Genomic DNA, 19,547 nt, shown 5'->3' on the forward strand with positions numbered 1-19,547 from the left:
GACTCAGTGCAACCTGTAGAAGGCCAGTAGCTGTAAGAAATTTCTCTACCAATTCGTGTTCCCTGCAGGGGATGCCATTCATCTTTAAGAGATTTGAGAATGCTTGAGAATCACCTTGAAATAATATATATGTCTAATATATAGGCTGAAGTGCAGAGTTTACAATTATAATTCTTTAGAAAATCTTGTTTCTCTTCTGTGTGCTTTGCAGCAAGCTGGACCTCTATGGTCAACCTTGATAAACAGGAATTCTGCTTTCCTCTCTGAGCTCAGGAGCAGAGGCATCTGAAGGAGCCCTCTCTGCCTGGGTGAAGTAACTTCCTTGTCTCATTGCCTAAGTTCACAATTGAACTGAGATGCATCAAAGTCAGGTCAAAGAATCAGAAATAAGGAAACTACAGAAGCTCAGACAGCAGAAGTCAATTTTCTCAGACTGCTGCCTTTCCCCCCCACCCCCCCGACCTTGTTTCAGGTTTCCATGAGTGTATTGAATAGACAAAAAAAGAAAGGAAATAAATTTTAAAAATGTACACAGCACAAAGATTGGAAATATATCTATAAATTAAATACCCAAGCAGATGCCTTAGGTATTTCAGTACTTGTAGTAACAGACTAGTCTTATTTCTAATGTTGGCTTTGCCTGTCTTGCCCAAAACAGTAAGTAAATATTAAGTCAAATAGTTTCAGTGTTTTAAAATTAGATGCGGTTAAATACAAAGCCATCATTTCTCTGCTCCCCTTTGTGATTATTCAGAAGTGTCCTTCCTGTCTTTTTCTCAATGCCATTTTGACATGGGGTTTATTAATTGTTACATCTCTTTTTAATTTGTATGCACCCACCCCTGAGAGAACAGTGAGGCTCTCACCTCTCCCGTGAGGTGAGATTCTCACCTCATTGTATGGGGAGATTCTCATGGGCCAGTTTGCAACCTAGGGGTAGTCTTTACTGCAGGTTTATGACAGCCTCAACTCTTTTCCCCATGTTCCATTGGTGCAGTAGTGATACAAACAGAAAGCCAATATTTCTGGAGGTTAATTGAGCAGTGTGCCACCCGACTGCAGTTTATTTTCTGGATTCACAGTAAGGGTGATCTACCAAGAGTTTGGGCTGGCTGGAGTGCAATCACTTCTCCATATCCAGGTACATCTTGCTGGGCACAGTCACTGCCTGAATCTGGAATGTGGTCTGTGCTGTTCATAATGCATTGCACTTGTTTAAGCTTTGCATGTAACCATACAGGATGGATAATAAAACATCTGTCCCTGTGTAAATGTTTCACTTTACAGGATGACCTGAAGCACGATGTGTGAGACCGTCTGCTCACTGCTAGAGGGGCACGGCTGGTTATTGTTAGATGTCCTGCACCATTACGGAATGCAAAGCAAACACCTGTGTGAACACTCTCACACACACGTATTAAAGAGTGAATGATTATGATAAATGGCTGCCTAACAGGTATCTTTATGATGCAGAAATAGCAATTGTTTTTACCAGGTGAAATCAATTCTCTGTGCTTGGATCTTCTTTGCTCTTCTTGTGCTCTTTTTTCTGCAGAAAGTATGTAAAGAAATAATTAGCAACAAAGCACTGTGTCTTGAAGAAAACAGAAATAAATCCAGGCTAGGGCTGATATTCTTCAGGATTTAGAGTCTTGTTTAGAGTCTTGCACTTCTCCTGTACCAAAGGTACTTCCTTTGCTCCTTTCAAATAAACAGTTCTCTAGCAAGAGAAGTGTGTGCGCTCCTCAGGGGAGAGGTGAGAGCCTTGCTGTTCTCTCAGGGGTGGGTGCATTCTTCTGTCAGCTCATTCCAATCTGTCATTTACTAATCTACATCTGATGTGAAGAGAAGGGCATAGACCAAAATTGTGACTTGGGGAATGTGGGTGTTTAATTTGGCAAAGCAGAAGAGTTTTTCAGAAGCTGTACTCAGAGATGCTTCGTCAGGACAAAAATTAAATAAATAAACAAACAAATAAATAAAGTCTCGGTCAACATATGTACAATGGTAGCATTAATTTGGCTAGTATAGAATTAATAGAATTAAGTAGTGGCTCACCAGTATGCACTGGCAGATAAATTTCCTGTTTTTTAGTTATACCATGATTCAGCAATGCAGAAACCCAGAGAAAGCCAGGGAGAAAAAGAGCTGATTGTCCTTACCAAGGGAGTGCAGATGGGACATGTACCTTCTACCCTCATTCCCAAGAACCTGTCACAATGAGGCTGACACAGGGCATGTGACACTGGGCCAGGCAAAGCCAGAGTACCACAGATACAAATCAGTACCAGAGACAATTCTACCTGAACATAGTCTAAGTTAATCTTGACAGGTTTTTGAAAATATTTCTGTTTATTTTGAATCATTTTGACAAACATTTTTGTTAGAAGGACATTTCACATTATGAAGCCTCCACTCCACGTATTAGAGGTCTCTTAGTTTGTTTAGACCAATACTCTTATTTGTACTTACTTATTAATCAAGAGGCCTGACAAGCTGCTGCAAATAAAGCTGCTGCTGATTCAGTAACTGGGTAGGAGAGTCATCTGAGGATTAGATTCTATAAACAGCCTTTATGAAAAGATATATTTTTATCAATTAATTGGCCTGGAGAATTTTGTCATTTCAATCTGTCATTGTTGAATTTTACTTTACTGCAATATTTTGAAATTAAGTCAAAAAGGAAAAGTGTCTATCTAATGCTTTTGGCAAACTCTCTGTTAATTAATAGCTTTTTGAAGTACTAAATTTCCTTGGTTTTTATCTTAATTAACACTCTTAATTGACCTTCTGTGATCTCTAGTTTCTCCCAAAAGAATTAAAAAATAGACTTCTCAGTTCTTTTCTACAATCAGATTGACATGCAATTGCTTGTGTGGACATCTTCTCTGCCTTCACAAACATTTTTTTTTCATTTTTATTTTTTACCCCTGAAGTCCCCACTGGAAATTACAGTCCATTGAACCATAGAGCTAAAATTGATTGTGCACATAAAAAATCCTGGAACAATTGAATGAAGAAAAGAACTTCCTGGAATTCTATGCTAAAATCAGAACTCAAGTGACAAAATTTTTACTCGATTTGAACTTAACCTGCCCTGGATCACTGAGAAAATACTTTATGTTCTTCCATTTACCCCCAGTGACAGAGAGAATGAGTTTTTCCTTCATTTAGCCTACATCAAAGCACGGTTATAGAAGTCAAAGAAGATAAATTTCACTTGCCAACATTTTTAGGGTGCATTCTCTGTTCTGTCTTCTGGATATCAATTTCTTTGGGAAACAGTGGAAAGCTAAAACTGAAGAGCCCTGTCTGATTGCTTTTATTTTAAATTATTTTTTAACTAAAGCTTTATGTGTCACATCTTACAACTCTAGCAATCCTAAAAGTGCATTTTACTATTTTATTCTGAAATATAGAATGCAAGTCTCTTTTGTAACAAGTTGTGAGAAACTGTAGTAATTTCTTTCTGCTGGGGTTTATGGAAGCCATTACTAAAAATGCAAATTCTATGTTTTGAGACTTCAAACTTTCAAGTAACTATTAATCTTGGAGCTTACTTTTATATTCTGAGATTAAATAATGACATTTTAAGCACTTAAACCTTCACTAAGAGCAAGATAAGCAAGCATATACTTCGTTTCAAGCATTTTAACTAAGTTGATTCCGCTGGTCTTTTCATGTTAAGCATATGCCTATGTACTTTTCTGAAATGGTGGATGGTATTTAGCAGAGTGAATTACAACCAATAACTATCATTTCTTTAACCCTAATAAAGTCGGAAGTATGCAAAATAAGCTTTCATTTGCAAGGTAAACAAAGTAACTTTTTGTGAGCATTGCCTTTTTATTGCTGCATTCAGCTGTAAATCATATCTTGAAAGCAAAGCCATCTTTTTAAAAGTCTACTTTGAAAAATAGTGCATTATTTTCTCCTGAGCTGTTGAGACAATTTCCTGTCCAGATCTGGTACCCCATTAATTTTATACTATTAAAAAAAGTCTCTCTGAGCTGTAGGAAACAATTTGGGATTGCTGCACACACATACATCACAACAGATCTGCCTACTGTAGTTCTACCGATGATGTTTAACAGACTCCTGTTTACCCTATTTTGGGATTAGCATCCTCCTTCCCCCAGATTTGTGTGGTTACATAGCCTTATGCTACACATAAATAGAGGATTTTTTTTATTTCCTTTGTGTAAAATTTGAAATTTGAGTGCAATTACAGGGACAAGAGGAACTCTTTTTCTAATGAGTCTCAAAAACCCCTGACCAAGAAACATGTATAACTCTCCTGTAGAGAGGGAAATTGAGTGCACAGTGTTAGCATAATAGCAAGGGCTGAGACATTGCTTTGCTCTACTGTTTTATGGGATGATATTTTAAAAGGTATTTGGAGATTTATGGCTTTTTAGGGAGAGCTAAAATTGTTTTCACATTTCTAATATTGCTTTCATTAGAATTTTGAAAGTAGGTTTATGGTATCAGATGGAATTCCAAGGTGTTACCAAATCATCCAGAATCTCCACTGCTTAAGTATATTCCCTGGTATCCCTGCGTATCTTCAGAGGAAAAGATGGGATGAATATAACTGCTTTGGTTTAAAGTGTATAATCTGTATTCTGTCATGTACTTCATCTCCCAGGGAAGGTACCTGGGAACTCACTCTGCTGTTTTTATTTATCCTGCCAGTGCAGTATATAGATGAGAGGACTAAGGTCCAATGGTGTTAAAACAAGACATGAAATATTGATTAATTCTTTTTTAAAATTCCTTTTTCCTCCTGAGTATAGCAAGTTTCAGATGCTGCTGTCAATACAGTGCTCTCCAATAAACCTCCATTATTGGAAGGGTCCTGATCTTCATCGTGTTCTTATAAATGGTTATTATGATTCTAAAATGCTTTGAAAGCTCAAGGCCAGTGTTTTCCTGGTGCAGGAGCAGAAAGCAAGTTAGAAGTAATGCAGCCTTTTATCATGGCAGAATGTTATTTTGAAATAACATGAATTGGACTGGGAATTCTTCCTGCTAGACAGTAGCAGAACATTCTGGTTGAAGAGATGAAGATCCTGATGGGGCAGATAAACAGCTGAACACTTTCATGGCTATAAAGGTGTCAAGAAAAGAAGCACAATTAGAGTTGGTATCCACCTAATGAAACATAGGTGTTTGACACCCTGCCTTTAGTTTCCACTTGTCGTTCTTCCGTTTAAGTTTCCCCTTTATTTATTGTTTCCGGTATGATCTTTACAAAAGCAGCTGGGAGAGCCAAGGGAAAGGATATTTCAGGAAAGGCAGGGATAGAAGTTCACACCAGCTCACGCATGAAGGAGGACAGACATGGGCAAGGAAGTGAATATGTAACTACTTTCAGTGGTTTTGGACTCAGTTCTGGGAACTGAGGTAATCGTTTTTCACTAAAAAAACACCAAGGTTTATTTAAACTGGAGTGTACGGAATCTTTAGGAATGTAAAGCTCTTGGAGCTTTTCTACTATCCATAATAAAAGGTATTGCACAGAGAAGGAATTTGAATCTCAGACCTGTATGTGCCAGGTAATTGTTGTGATAAAGGTTGTACAACTACTTTTTCAACCATTGTCTTAAATAGTATTTACTTAAGCTTGAGCAGGGAAGTAACGCAGAATCTGTACCAAAAGCCACTGATTGGTCTGTTTATGCTGGAGGAGGGAGACAGGACACTGGAGTACATTCTTGCTCTGAACCAGGAAAAAACACCTGAGGTCAGTTCTTCTGTCTCACAGGGAACCTGGGGCTTATAGGCTACATAAATTGCTATAGGGGTTTTTTCCCCACATGAAGATTTTATTCTTACCCCAGGATGAAAATGTTTTCAGAAGATTTTGTTGGTGGCAATAACCGATTTGCCCATAGGCTTACTTGGGAGTTCTTTTACAGCAAAACTTAATTGTGTGCAAACGTTAGGCTGCTTTAACTTGGGATGGATGGAGAACAGACTGCTCCCTGCTGTACCCAAAAACTAAGAGCTTACAGGTGTAATAGAAAGCTTATACATCCTCTCACTCACACCCAGCTCTATTAAGATGTTAAGATGGTTTTGTGAGTTTCGTGGTATCTTTCTTTGGAAACAAGGCATTTTAAAATAATTTGAAGCTGATTGTTTTTACTGATTTCAGTCAAACTGAATGCAATACATGCACAAAGCTGGACTTCAACTCGTTCATGAGCAGCAAGGGCTGAGTGGGCTCTCACTACTCATGAGGTTTGAAAGCAGTGAGTCTTGTTTACCCAGGTCATCTGGAGAACTCCACTGACTCCCAGTCCTCCACTGCTAGCATTTGTGTGAGCAGAGCAAACATGGTTTTGGTTTGTGGTTAACAATGCATGTGTTTGCTCAACCAACCAGTCTGTGAGCCAAATCCATACACAGGTCATTTTTCTCACTCATGCAGGTAATGCTTCTGGGCTGGTTGAATATGTCTAGTCATTTGAGCAAAGACTGTCAGTCTGGGCCCTATCGTCTTGTGCTTTTCTCTCTGCTATGTTAGCTCAAAGAATGATAACACAAAATTATGTAAAGGGATATGCACAGAATTTTGGTTTTCAGAACCGTATATTAGATGGTTTTGGTACCAAAATATCCTTGGAAGTTTCATTGCTGTGTGAATTTTCAGGTCGAGGATAGCCCACTGCAGATCAAGATTTTGCTTGCAGAAGATGATGCTTACTTACGTGCACACACCACAAATTCCAGCAGTACTTTGTATTTTGGTAAATTTTGTCTCATTTTACATACTCCACTAATTTCTGCCTTTCAGATGTGAAAATAAATTATTTTCTGTTTTACTGGAGTTGCATTGTTTGACTTCAGATATTTAACATGTTTTTTTGTTTTGTTTTGTTTTTTTTCCTGTGGACAAGAGCTGGAAGCCCCAAGCTGGGAAGAATGAAAGCATATCTATAAATAATTCAAAGTAATTGTATGGTTTTGACAGATTGTCAGGCTGCTTAATGCCTTTTGTCCCAGGCAATAGATTGTATTTCTTTGATAAAGTGTTGATAATTTCTCATTGCAATTTGTTTTGTGTATGTTGTATTTTTACAGAGTCCAGTCAGGCTCCTATCTCAGCACGGGTTGGTTTACCTTAATTTTGGCTATGGATGCCTGCTATGGAATTCACGTCTATGGCATGATAAATGACACCTACTGCAAGTAAGATCATAGAAAATTATTTTCATGCATCTACAATTCTGATGTCTTGTCAAAATTTCACAATTGATTTTAATATCATAAATCCAAAAAATGGATCAGGCAGTCATTTCCCAGTGTTTTGCATTGATGTGACACTATTGTCAGCATATTCACTCCTGATACGGCATGTGCTGTTGGTAAAATAAAAACATTTACAAAATCTAACGTCAGATGTCATAAGGAACTATTCTTAATCAAAGATCTTATGCAGTTTCTGAATTAGTTGGAAACAAAGTATGCTCATATTCTTTTGATAAAATATACTTGCTTCCACTGCTAAAACAAATCTATAGAGGAAAAAACTAATACATTATATTCTGAATACCAAATACACCTGGAAGTGAAATAAAATGATTAGCCCAGGATAGTTACCTGAAATTACATTTCACCACCACTGAGCAACCTACTTGAACTTTCTAGGTTATATATGGCTTGTTTTGAGTAGTAGAGGTTTCTAATTAGATAATAAAACAAGTTCTGTGAGCTTTATCACCATAAACTGACATAAATTCCAACCAACTACTGTTGGTGACCTTACAGTGACAGTGGATTAATCCTATTGTCAGAAGTATAACTCTAACCACAATTTTTAACAGTTCAAGTTAAATACTTTAATCTACTGTGTATGGTAGGAAAATATAATTATTCCTCATTCATTCAGAAAAGCAGGAAATGTCATGAACAATGTATGGTACTAGTACCTATACATATATTCTTCTGTACCTAAGCTGATCCACGTCCTGCATGTAGCCAGTCCAGTGGGTCATGAGCTCTTCGAGTCAAGCCTTTGTGCAGATTCTCATTCCACATTCTGTGACACTCCAGTGTGAGACTCATTCCTGGCAGAACCTAAAAAATGTCACAAACAACAGAATTTGAGTCACAGCTGTTTAATTAGGATATCTTAACGTTAGAGGCTGACTTTTTAGAACTTGCAGATCTCACTGATTGAGTCATCCAGATGGAATGAACAGAATGAACATATGTTGTTCTTTGTTTGTGAAAACACACAGTAGGCACCCTGGGATGAGGGGTGACAGGACTAAGGTTGTCCTCAGAGAGCTCAGCCAAGCTGGCATTGCAGAGCCCTGATGTAAAACCAGTCAACAGCGTGATAGCACTGTTGGCAGCAGAGAAGGCTGTCTCCTTAAAGCTGTGATTCTGACTGCATTAACTACTTTTATTGGATGTTATTCTTAAAACTGTCTTGTTCAAGAACCAGTTTCAACAGCTGGGACTATCCAGTGAGAAGACTTTGCTTAGGGGGAGGGAGCCTTTTGGGCTGAGTTATCACAGGTTAAACAAAATGTGCAGTGCCCATAAGAGCCAGCCCATTGGCTTTGTACTGACTGTCAAGATCGGTGAGATATGCTGAGACATACAGTGAGCTTCTTCTGCCTTAGGAAAATTCCTAGGAACTTTCCTAAGTAATTAAAGCCCTTACAGTTTAGCAAAGGAGTTCAAGTGCTGGCACATGGAAAGTATTTCAGATCATTCATAAAATTGCTTAGGTTGGGAAAGGCCTTTAAGATCATGGAGTTCAGTTGTTAACCCAGCACTGCCAGGTCTGAGTAAACTGTGCCACATTTGCACATCTTTTAAATACATCTGGGGCTGGTGAGTCAACACTTCCCTGGGCAGCCTGTTCCAGTGCTTGACAACCCTTTTGGTGGAGAAATTTTTCCAAATATCCAGTCTGAACCTCCTGTGGTGCAGCCTGAGGCAATTTCCTCATGTCCTGTCACTTGTTCCTTGGGAGAAGAGACTGACCCTCTCTCATTACAACCCCCCTTCATGCAGTTATAAAAAGCAATAAGGTCCCTCCTGAGCCTCCTTTTCTCCAGGATGAACACCCCCAGCTCCCTCAGTTGTTCTTCATGGGAGTTGTGCTCCCAACCCTTCACCAGCTCCACTGGCCTCCTCTGGACTCATTCCAGCACCTCAGTATCTGTCTTGTTGTGAGAGGCACAAAACTGAACTCAGGATTTGAGGTGTGGCCTCACCCATGCTGAGAACAGGACACAATCACTGCCCTGGTCCTGCTGGCCACATTATTGCTGATCCAAGCTAGGATGCTTGCATCTTGTATTCAGGTGTATTATATATTTATCTTTTTCTTAAAAATAGTAATTAAGTATATCTTGCTCTTCCCTAGGTCAGAAGGCTTCCGTAAAGTTCCCTACCACTATTACGAGCCAGGAAGAGATGAGTGTGAGGAATACTTTCTCCATGAAAATGCTCCATATGGAGGCCACAGGTTTATCACGGAGAAGAAAGTATTTGCTAAGTGGGCCAAGAAGCACACAATAATATTTACACATCCCAACTGGACGGTGTCTTGATACTGGTTTATTTATCTCTCCCTTAACAGCATATTACAAAAATGTCTCAGTTTACAATAGTTTTGCTTACATCTGGCTGGCCTTTCTCAGCCTAGGTAACACTAAACTAAAAACCAGAAGACAAAGAGGGTTGTGGTTCAGCTCTTAAGCAAAATTAATCATCTGTGGAAGGCAGACACATTGTTTGTTATTTCTTAGGGTTTTAATCCACACTATGCACTTTATACTTTAACTGGATTTTACTTCAAGGCAGGAGCAGTTAAAGACAGATGAGATTCCTGTATATACAGGTGCACACAGAGAACATGGTGGTCCTTTGAAAATTGTCCATCATCTCAGATATTTAAAATTGTTATTTGTAGCTCATTTGCTGTACTGAAGCACTAGTTCCATTTGTGGTATCAGTAGAAATTTTCTACAAGAGAAATGTGAGGAAAAATACAAAATACAGGCCTCCAAGGTCCATGAGTGAGTAAATTTTAAAAAACACCTGAATATATTGATACACAGTATATTGTGAGCACTTGCATATATGGTAAAATTAGAGATGAGCTAAGCATGGTTCTTGAACTGTATCCAACTCTTGAATGAGAAGATATTACCTACTCAAGACTTCTGATTAATTCATAACTTCTGAAATGCAGCTTACTTCCACCCTGGTCAGTCTGCACCATCTGGGACTATGTAGTTTGTGCTTTTTGAAGCTACTGTCCCACAGTTCAGCTCCTCCAGCAGAATGGCACTGGCAAAGATTGTATTTTGCAGCCCATGATGAACCTTTGGCTGTTGTACCAAGCCTGCTGTCATTACCCAAGCTGGTGAGTGTGAAGTTGTCTCATAAATATCTCCATTTACTCCAGTTGTGCATTTGACTGGCTCCAACATCCAAATAATAGTATTTTGACAGTATTTCCCATGGAGCCATCATAATTTATTTTAGATCTCCCGTTTCTCCATCTTTAAAAACAAGGATAGTGTCTACCTACCACACAAGAGAGTTGTGAGGACTAATTTAATTTAATTTAAAGCACTTTCCTGATGCAGAATGCTCCAGATCATTTATTCTTAACACAAAAACAATGGTACCTGTCATTTATTCTTGTCTGTTGGGTATTTGAAGAAAGTGACAGTGTGTCTGGCTCTGATGGCAAATTGTACTGTGCATCCGCTTTCCTACTGAGGATAATTTGTAATACTGAGTTCTATCAGCTTGCATTGCTTCAGATGAAGTTGAAAGAACTCCCCATCTCACAGTATTTTCTGCACATTAAAAGGCAGTTCAAGAATCTTAAAATATACTCATCTCTAGTTTAAGTATGTATTTCCAAACTTACTGTAATAGAAAGTTTTCAACTGCAGCAGATTCATTTGTCATATGACCATAATTCAACTATACATGTGAGTTTTATTTAAACTGTATTTAAACTAATGCTTTAAGTTTAGAATGTGTCCTATGAATATTTTAACATCTGGAATGTCAGATTCAACACTGTAATAGCCAATACTGTGAACACTTGAAGGAATTATGTGTGCAACATGTCACACAGGGTTTACTCACACTACTTAAACATTAACCAACAGGAAACTTTGTATGCTTTTGTAAATCAAGAAAAGGGGAAAGTAAAAAAGCTATTTTTACATGTAAGTATTTGTATACTGACTATTTCCTATTGTATATTTGTATATATAAATCTATATTTTATATGTTCATTGCGTAAATATTCTCTCATCAACAGCTCCAAACTCATAGCATGGGGAGGAAATCTCTTCACCAGTATTCCTCCTCCTGATCATTGGTTTCTTGTTCCTGTTGGTAGGTGATTCTAGGATATCATCTCTGTTGCCCCTTCTATTTTCTATCATAAATGCAGCTCTCTGCTTTTATTTTTTAATATAGCTCAGTTTTCACTGCTTACTTTAGTACTCTTTGTATTCATTCTGTCAGAGAACGGCTGGAGCCATGCTTATGATTTTGGATAAACATCTATATTCAAACACAGACTTTGTCCCAGGTTTCTGGCATGACTTTGTGTCTCACCTTCCTGTTTGGAAGAGGAGAGCAATAGTATTTTCCTACTCCCTTTCTTGACTGACTTTCTTGAAAGCTGTTGAGATTAATATTCCCATTTTCAACTTATTTGTAGAATGCTTTGAAGAAAAGGTGCCCAAAGTGTCTGAAAATTACAGGCAATGCTGTGATATACAAGTAATTAAAAGTACCCATTCCTTCAGTTGTAGGTTGATACAACATGGGAAGAAATCAAAAAGGGGGAAAGGGTCATGGCTGGATGAAGAGCTGTAGTAACAAAACCAGATTTATCACCATATGCATCTTTTCAGTTCAGATGGGTGGCTGGATATATGGAAATCTAATAAAAAATTGTATAGCGGGATTTGAAAACTGTAGGACATGCAGAATTAGGGAGAATGTTCCACACATAGTTTACAGGGCAGCCTGGGAAATCCTGTTATTCCCTTGAGGGAAGAGGAACTGAAAAGAAGGACATCAGCCAATTGAACTTCTATTTAGAAGGTTTCTGGGTTAATAGAAAACTGCTATGGAAGTGCTGCACATGGAAATTGTTTGGGCTGGACAGACTTAGATGCAAGTGTCCTCATGAAGTAGAGTGTTTCTCGCCCCAAGCGTTTCTCTGCAGTGAGTATAAGGATTCTGTCTGAGTTGTGTTCACCTGCAAGGTGGTTTTTAAGCCTGAGAAAGTTTTTAAGATAATTAATACTTGCCAATTCACCATAAACATGTTGTAAAATATGTGCTTTGTTCTGAAGCTATTTGAAGAGTGGTTGCATGCTGCATGAAACACTATCACAGAGGACAGCCAAGAAAAATACAGCTCTAAGAACATCTGAATGTACACAAAAATTGAGAACGCAATTAGAGTTCAGGTGTCGCAGAGCAAAGTAAAAGTGTTGCTCTCTGCCTGGATTTGCACTAAGAGCAGATCCACTTTAGAAACATTGCAGCAGACTTCATTCATGCTACAGGAAATGAAAATCAGTTCTCCTATTTAGATGAGCCTGTCTTTAGCATAAGTTAAATGCATATTTACATGATTTTTATTATATGAGTAAATAACTGTGACCACTGTGTTAAAGATGATTCTACAAAGAAATTACTTTGTTGCGATCTGTTAAAAATCAGCTTTGGTACTAAAGAAAGAATGTCAGTACTTGGATGCATAAAAGGGATTTTGGTGGTTCACCTTCTGAGAGCAGTGAAAAAATCAGCTGAGAATCACTTACTAATTCTTTGAGATAAAACTACTACAGTTTACCTGAATGTAATCATGTCCTAATTGCTTATTCATTCAAGCAGTCCTATTTTAATCAACTACTCATGAGTATAAAACAAGCAGGGAGTTTACCTGAGGTTTTCAAAGTGCATTTTCATATTGCTGCTAATAGAGGAATGATCAAAAATAGTTTGGCCTGGTTTTTTGCCATCAGTGAGATGAGTAGTCATCAAAAGTTTCTTTTAAAATGTAGGGGGGATTTAAATGAACTTTTTTTAAAAAAGAGGGAAGGAAAGGGATAAATGGCTTTTTAAAAATAGTTTTTAATATACTTTATGTTTTATGTTGCATTAACTTCTGACTTTTTATTTTCAAAATAGAAATTTTAAATAGGAGCAGAAATTTTCATTAAAAAATAGCTTTTTGACTGGCAAATTACTATTCATGGACAATTGACTGAATAAAATAAAAGTGTTGATTTTTCTTTCCAAACTGACATAACAGACATCATTCCAACCTTTTCATCCCCATTAGATGTCCAGATCACATCCTTCTGCTTATACCAAGGCCTCTTCTCAGAAAGAAAAGAATTAGTTTATATATCCAGCCAAATTCCCTTTCCATCTGGGCTGGGAGGCTCCATCTGCAGACTGCTCCTATCAGTTACATCAGTAAATGGGAAGGACTGATGGAGAGCTCTACTTAGGAGCAGATGGTGTTCCAACTTCTAAAAAATGCCCCTAAAGTGCTTTAGGCAAGGAGTACCCATTGATCTCTCTTGGAAATACTTTACTAAAGTGTTTAGTTTCTTCAAATGCCTTTAGCTCCTGTATAGAATAATTTTCCTACTCTCTCTAGTAGGAATTATCAGCAATGGGAAAGCATGCCCTTTACAGGAAAAAATGAAGGCAAATTCTCTGTTGTTAAATATTTCCACATAAACACCACCACGGGTGAAGAAGTCAGCCTGACACAAATTATCTGAGCACTCACTGATTTAGGAATCTCTGAGGACTCTCTTCAAAACTAATGCAAGTGACTTTGGCAAGTTCATGAATACAGCACCTACCCCAGTAAAATCTTTGCTCTGCTGGGTGCTAAGGTAAGCAGTGTTTTGTCTGGGAAGTACCATGTGCACATAATGCTTTGCAGAATGAATAAAGAGAAGCCCATCCAACTCTTGGAGGGCTGATGGTCTTCCATTATTCATCTGCTTGTGGGCTGGACTGAAGTAGGACCCCACACAAAGATAGCTGTCAGCAGAGCACAGATGCTCAACCAGAAGACGTGTCCAGGTAAGTAAGAATTAAATAAGTAATGCCATGTGAATTATAACTGGATGATGGTCATAGTAAGAAATCAGAACCACTTTACATATTGATGGTTATCATTTGCTGTCTTTTTTTGTATGTGTGTGTGTGTGTATGTCAGAAATAGTGTGTCTTTAGTTCTGTTCAGGCCAGCCTGGGGCTTGTTCATGATGATCCTTAGGGTACCCACAAGAGTGAACCTTGGTGTTAGTATCACATAGGAGCTGTCTGTGGCCATTGTGATGTACTGTGAGTAACAGTCACGTATTTACTAAAAAAAGTCCTGGTTTTCCTGACTGTATTTAGTTCCTTTGGGGAGGAACTGTTTAATTTTCAATAGATGGGTCCCATTCTGTTCCTTCTTTCCTGAGAGGATGCACAGGAATGAAAATTAACCATAGAGAAGTGAAGCCAGCCACCAGATTCATACATATTTTTCTGGCTATTGCTGTGATGTGTATAGCTAAAGTCATAGGGCAGGGGAAGCGTTTTGTAAACCTTGTCTGGCGTAATGTACAGAAATCTTGTGTGTCTATTCTGGATTAGAGTCTCCTAGGCAAACCCTCTAAAAGGGACTGAAGGAGAAAGGAAAGTCTCTGTTGAAAGGACAGGACTTCTGTGGAGGCCATACTAACGTGTGGCACATCTGGGCCTGCTCCCCCAGCTTTTGTAGGTTCCCACTCAGCTGCAGCTTTGGGCCCTTTCCAGTCCCACTGGAGAATTCTCCATCTGATTTACACAGCCTGTGATCCACAGAAAGCCTGCCCATCCTCCCCTTCTGTGCACCAGGAAAGTGCTGAATCTGCCCTGGGGGTGCAGTGTCAGAGCAGGGACACACTTTCCTGCCAGCAGCGTGATTTGCTTGGGGCACATTCTCACCTCAGGTGCTGAACTCAGTTTCTTGGGATATGATAGGAAAGATATCACTGGGTTTTGGTATCGTTTGTATGATTAACTCACAAAGAGTTACTATTTTATGGGAGTCTTAAACAGCTGATTTCGTGTCTTTTTTTGCATTGCTTGCTGCTATTTCTGGGAATTCCTCAAAATATGCAGCTGTCAACATCTGCAACTCCTGTTCTAATTTACTGGAAAGAGAATATAGACTTGAACTAATGCATGTTCTTACCATGTATTATGCATGATAGCATGTTACACATCTTATTCTCCATTATAATAAATAATGTAAGTTTTGTGTAAACTTAGTTCAAGCAGCAGAAGTAGTACTTTCTCTCGTATCATGTGTTGCCCAGAGCACTTTAGTGAGTGCCATTAGCAGCTGGCGGCAAATAAACTGTTGAAACCAGTCAGGAAGTGATTACTAAATTTGACATTTTTCACTGAAATACAAGAAATGGTTCAGCTTGCTTTTGTGAACCTACTCTGGCATTCACAATCACAATTCTGTGTTCTATTCTAAGGAAGCCTCACATCCTGAGTGTAACTTGGGAGTGACTTTTTTGACACACATGTTGTTAAGAGGTTAGGAGGGCAATGATCCCAAAGGTTTTATATTTACAGGAGTATCTTTTTAATGGGAATTGAACGTGTAGAAGATTGACGGAGATGCCTGCTTCATAATTTTACTACTGAAAATAGTATTTCTGATGGTAGAAGGAAAAACAAATTGTGTGCTCACTGCTCTTCTGGCTGATCACCTGTGCTCTCCTCATACACAGACACACACACGCATCTGCAAACACAATGAGTGTCTGTAGGGAAGGTCCCTTTTTATCAGGTAGGGGCAAGTAAGAACAACTAAGACTAATCTACATGGTAAATACAGCTTATAGTACTTGTTGATAAATGTTTATTCTGTGTATTTCCAAAGCCTGTGTCTATGTTAGCAAAGAATTAGCTTAGCTGGATAGGATCTGTAGCCTGAAACTGTTGGTGCTAAGGACCTGATCTCCACACATATATCTAGTTTGATCCCAGGGGCTGAAATGCCACTGGTGATTGGAGCACATCCTTTGGTTTCCATCCAAAAGGAATCTGGTGCACATCCTCGGGAAGACTCCATCATGCAAACTAAAGCTCATTAAGTGAGGCCACTATACTGGACTGTCCCACAGGAAAGAGAAATTCCTGCTAGACCATGTTATAACTCTGGCTTTGCATGGGTATTTTTTTTTTATGGGTATTTTTGTTTCAAATTTGAGATCTGATTCCTCCAGTCAGATCATGGGAATTAAGGGCTCCTGATTCTTCCTAAATTTACCATCCTAATGTGCTCCATAAGTCAGGAGTGTGATATAGAACAAAGTGATGGGTACAGCATGGTAAGTGCTTTGTTTGATGAAGAGTTAATGTGATTCTGCTCGTGGATATAATTTAATCTGGAACATGCTGGGTGCTTGCTAATGCATGCATTGTTTTTATATACTGAAAGACACATAAAAATTCCCTTTATCATTTTCCCAGGGTAATTTTGTTCTTGTGGCCTTCCAGTTGTATCTGTATATGTGTGCATATATGCATTTATATACAGTGTGCAAGCATTCTTCTGTTCTTAGACAGTTGCTACTATATGCTGCTAACATAAACTTTTTTAGGCAGTTCATGTTACACAATTATTATTTGTATTCTTTGGTTGCCTTTTTGTAATGCTGACAAGTGTATTGATAGCAGGTACCACTGTAGGCTAAGAAAACTTTCATACTGTTTATACTTACTTTTTATGTTAAGCCATGTGTTTTCTTGCTATATGTTACCTAGTTTTTGCTCCCATTTGGAGAACGTGCTTCTATGTATTTGCAAAATTGTGCCTGGATTATTTTAAAACATGAATAAATGTATACAATTTTCCAATTGTCTGACATAATTTATGCATGATTTTGCGCAAAACACTTTTATTCTTGTTTATGTATATGCCACTATAATAATATCTGACAGTTCACTGAACTCAAAGAAACAAAGGTCTTGTTTTCTCATAAGTGTTATAAATCAGCTGTACACACTTTAAAGACATTTTAAGGCATCTTCCCTAAAAATACTCAGTAATGTTGGGTAAACGCAGTCACAAAACCTACACGTACAATTACTCATGATTGTATTTCTGTGTGTTAAAACACCTTGCAGGCACAAATGCACTTTGTGGAAAAGGTCCATTGGATCCTGGTCATAAAGGGCATGTCCTTCCCAGAGCATAGCAGTCTCAGGCGTGAAGCCACTGAAACCCCAGGAGTGGACACTGAGCTTGAGAGAGTAAGTGTGAAGGGCTGGGGGAGAGATCACGTTTCAGGAAAAGGTGCAAACCTATGCTTGCAACTACAGTGTTGGCAAGAGTGTGAGCCATAACTTTTGTTCCCCAGTGAACTCCGTGGTGCTTTGGGAGGAAGGGAACTAGAACTCATTCAGCCTCTGGTTTCTAACTTTGCTATTTTCCTGTTCCCAGCAAAGAGCATGATCAACAAACAACAGCTTTGATCTGTAAATCTTAACTTGGTCTGTATGTGCTGAAGTAAACATATGTAGAGTAGCTGGGTTTGTGAAAGGACTGGAGATTCTGGGCTTATCTGTCAGCACTGGCGTATGTAATGCAGCAGCTGTAACCACCTAATTTTGGGCCAGAGTCTGGTGTATACCACTTAGAACTGGGCTATTTTGTCAGCTACTAGAGTAAAGGAAATGAAAAAAACTATTTCTGGGATAAGGATAAGACTAAATAAAGGGGAAAAATGCCTTTCACATGCTCAGCTTTGAGGGTCCTTCAAGTCTGATATGCTGCCAAGGGGCTTGTTAAGAATTTGTGTGTTACTTTTTCAGGCATACTCTCTGCATAAACTGTAATGTTCACTTCAGAACTATTATAGTGTGAGCTCTGAATGCATATTAGTAGCATAATGTAATATGGATTAATTTCATCCTTTTTCCATGCAGGATGGTTGGATATATTACTCTTGAAGTACATCAAACATGATAGTAGTGACATGGGATGTGAATGTGAGTTTGACTGTTTGTCATAGAACCAGATAATCAAGTAAAAAATAGTTTAATACTTGAATTTGCCCCTTTCTAGCTTTCAAATCCCCATAGAATAGCCAGCCTAAACTACTGAAGCTTTTGCTCCTGTGGCTTTACATTTAGATCTTATTTTATTGGTTTGCACCAGATCACCCAGTAATACTTGTCAACAGTCTCAGTGATATTTTCTTTTTATTACCAATTTCTTCTGTAATGACTGAGTCTTCTGTGAACCTTTGTGTTATCTTTCAAATTACTGATAAAATTGTGAACTAGTGTATGCCCAGAAAGCTATCCCAGCAGAATACCTGTTCTGTGATCAGTCCCCATTTAAATTTCCATTTTGAAATGTCAGTTAACCAGTTTTCCATTCCTTTAATGTGAGACGTCAATTTGGTATTATCATGTTTTCTTAACTGAAATGTCATGAATACCACATCAAATGTCATATAGAATCAAAGTGTATCAACAGTGTTGTCTTTCACTTGTACTCACAATTGGAAAAAAAGCCAGCAAATGTGTTTGACAGTATCTGTTTTCCATATTGCACTTAGATTGGCATTTAGCATATTTCTCCTCTTTAATTAGTTAGTAATTGAGTCCCCTGTCAGCCATTCCATTACTTTACTCCAGATCAATTTCAAACTGACAGGACTGTAATTATCTAGGTCATTAAGTTTATCCTTCTTAAATATTAACACAACATACGTTTTCTTCCAGCTTTCTGGAACCTTCCCAATTGTTCCAAGACTTAGCAAAAAGCAGTAATAATAATTGAGATTCTGCAGTCAGCCCTTGAACAAATCTTGGAAACAAATTATTTGAAGTTTCCTACACAACTGCTTCTTACTTTTCTTACTTCAGTAGCTTCCATGTAATTTTTTCCTTTTTTTATTTTTCTTTGTTGTCTGCTAGTTTATCATTCTCATAGAGTATCATCAATTGTCTGTCTTTTCCTTAAATACTGAACACAAATACTTATTGAACACTTCTTTCTTGTCTTCATTACTCTTAACAAATCTTCCACTTCAATCTGATAAAGAACTGGTACCATTGTCAGGGTTCCTAATGATTTTGAAAAATATTGTCCTTAATTCTCTGACCATAAATTTCCCCTTACAACTTGGCTACACTTACTGGAGGAATTATATATGTAATGCCTTAGTTCTACTCTATATTCAGTGTTATTAACCTTCTTTTTCCATTTCATTGATTTACAATTAAGGAGAGGTTTTCATTAACCCTTTAATCTAGATATTTTTTAACAACTTTCTTTCCCGATTTTTCAACTAATAAATGTATTATTGTATTTTCCAATTATCGATCTGTTTTCTCTCCTAGCTGATTCTCCTTTTCAGTAATTTTCAGGTTGGTAAAAAGACTGTACCATCCATATAACTGTGCACTTCATTCTCTTTGTGCCCACAAAGAGCAATCAAGTT

General features: G+C 38.1%; 1 protein-coding gene across 1 annotated transcript in view; it reads left to right on the top strand.

Moving 5' to 3' along the window:
* The window catches only part of ST6GALNAC3 (ST6 N-acetylgalactosaminide alpha-2,6-sialyltransferase 3), a 215,268-nt gene extending 202,154 nt beyond the window's left edge, over nt 1-13,114 (top strand). The window contains exons 4-5 of the mRNA XM_066325073.1: nt 7,090-7,197; nt 9,392-13,114. Coding sequence (XP_066181170.1) covers nt 7,090-7,197; nt 9,392-9,578 — 295 coding nt within the window. The 3' untranslated portion in view covers nt 9,579-13,114. The remainder of the gene's footprint in view (nt 1-7,089; nt 7,198-9,391) is intronic.
* Nucleotides 13,115-19,547: the final 6,433 nt, after the last annotated feature.

Source organism: Sylvia atricapilla, chromosome 9 (assembly GCF_009819655.1).
Source record: "Sylvia atricapilla isolate bSylAtr1 chromosome 9, bSylAtr1.pri, whole genome shotgun sequence".
NCBI lineage: Eukaryota > Metazoa > Chordata > Aves > Passeriformes > Sylviidae > Sylvia > Sylvia atricapilla.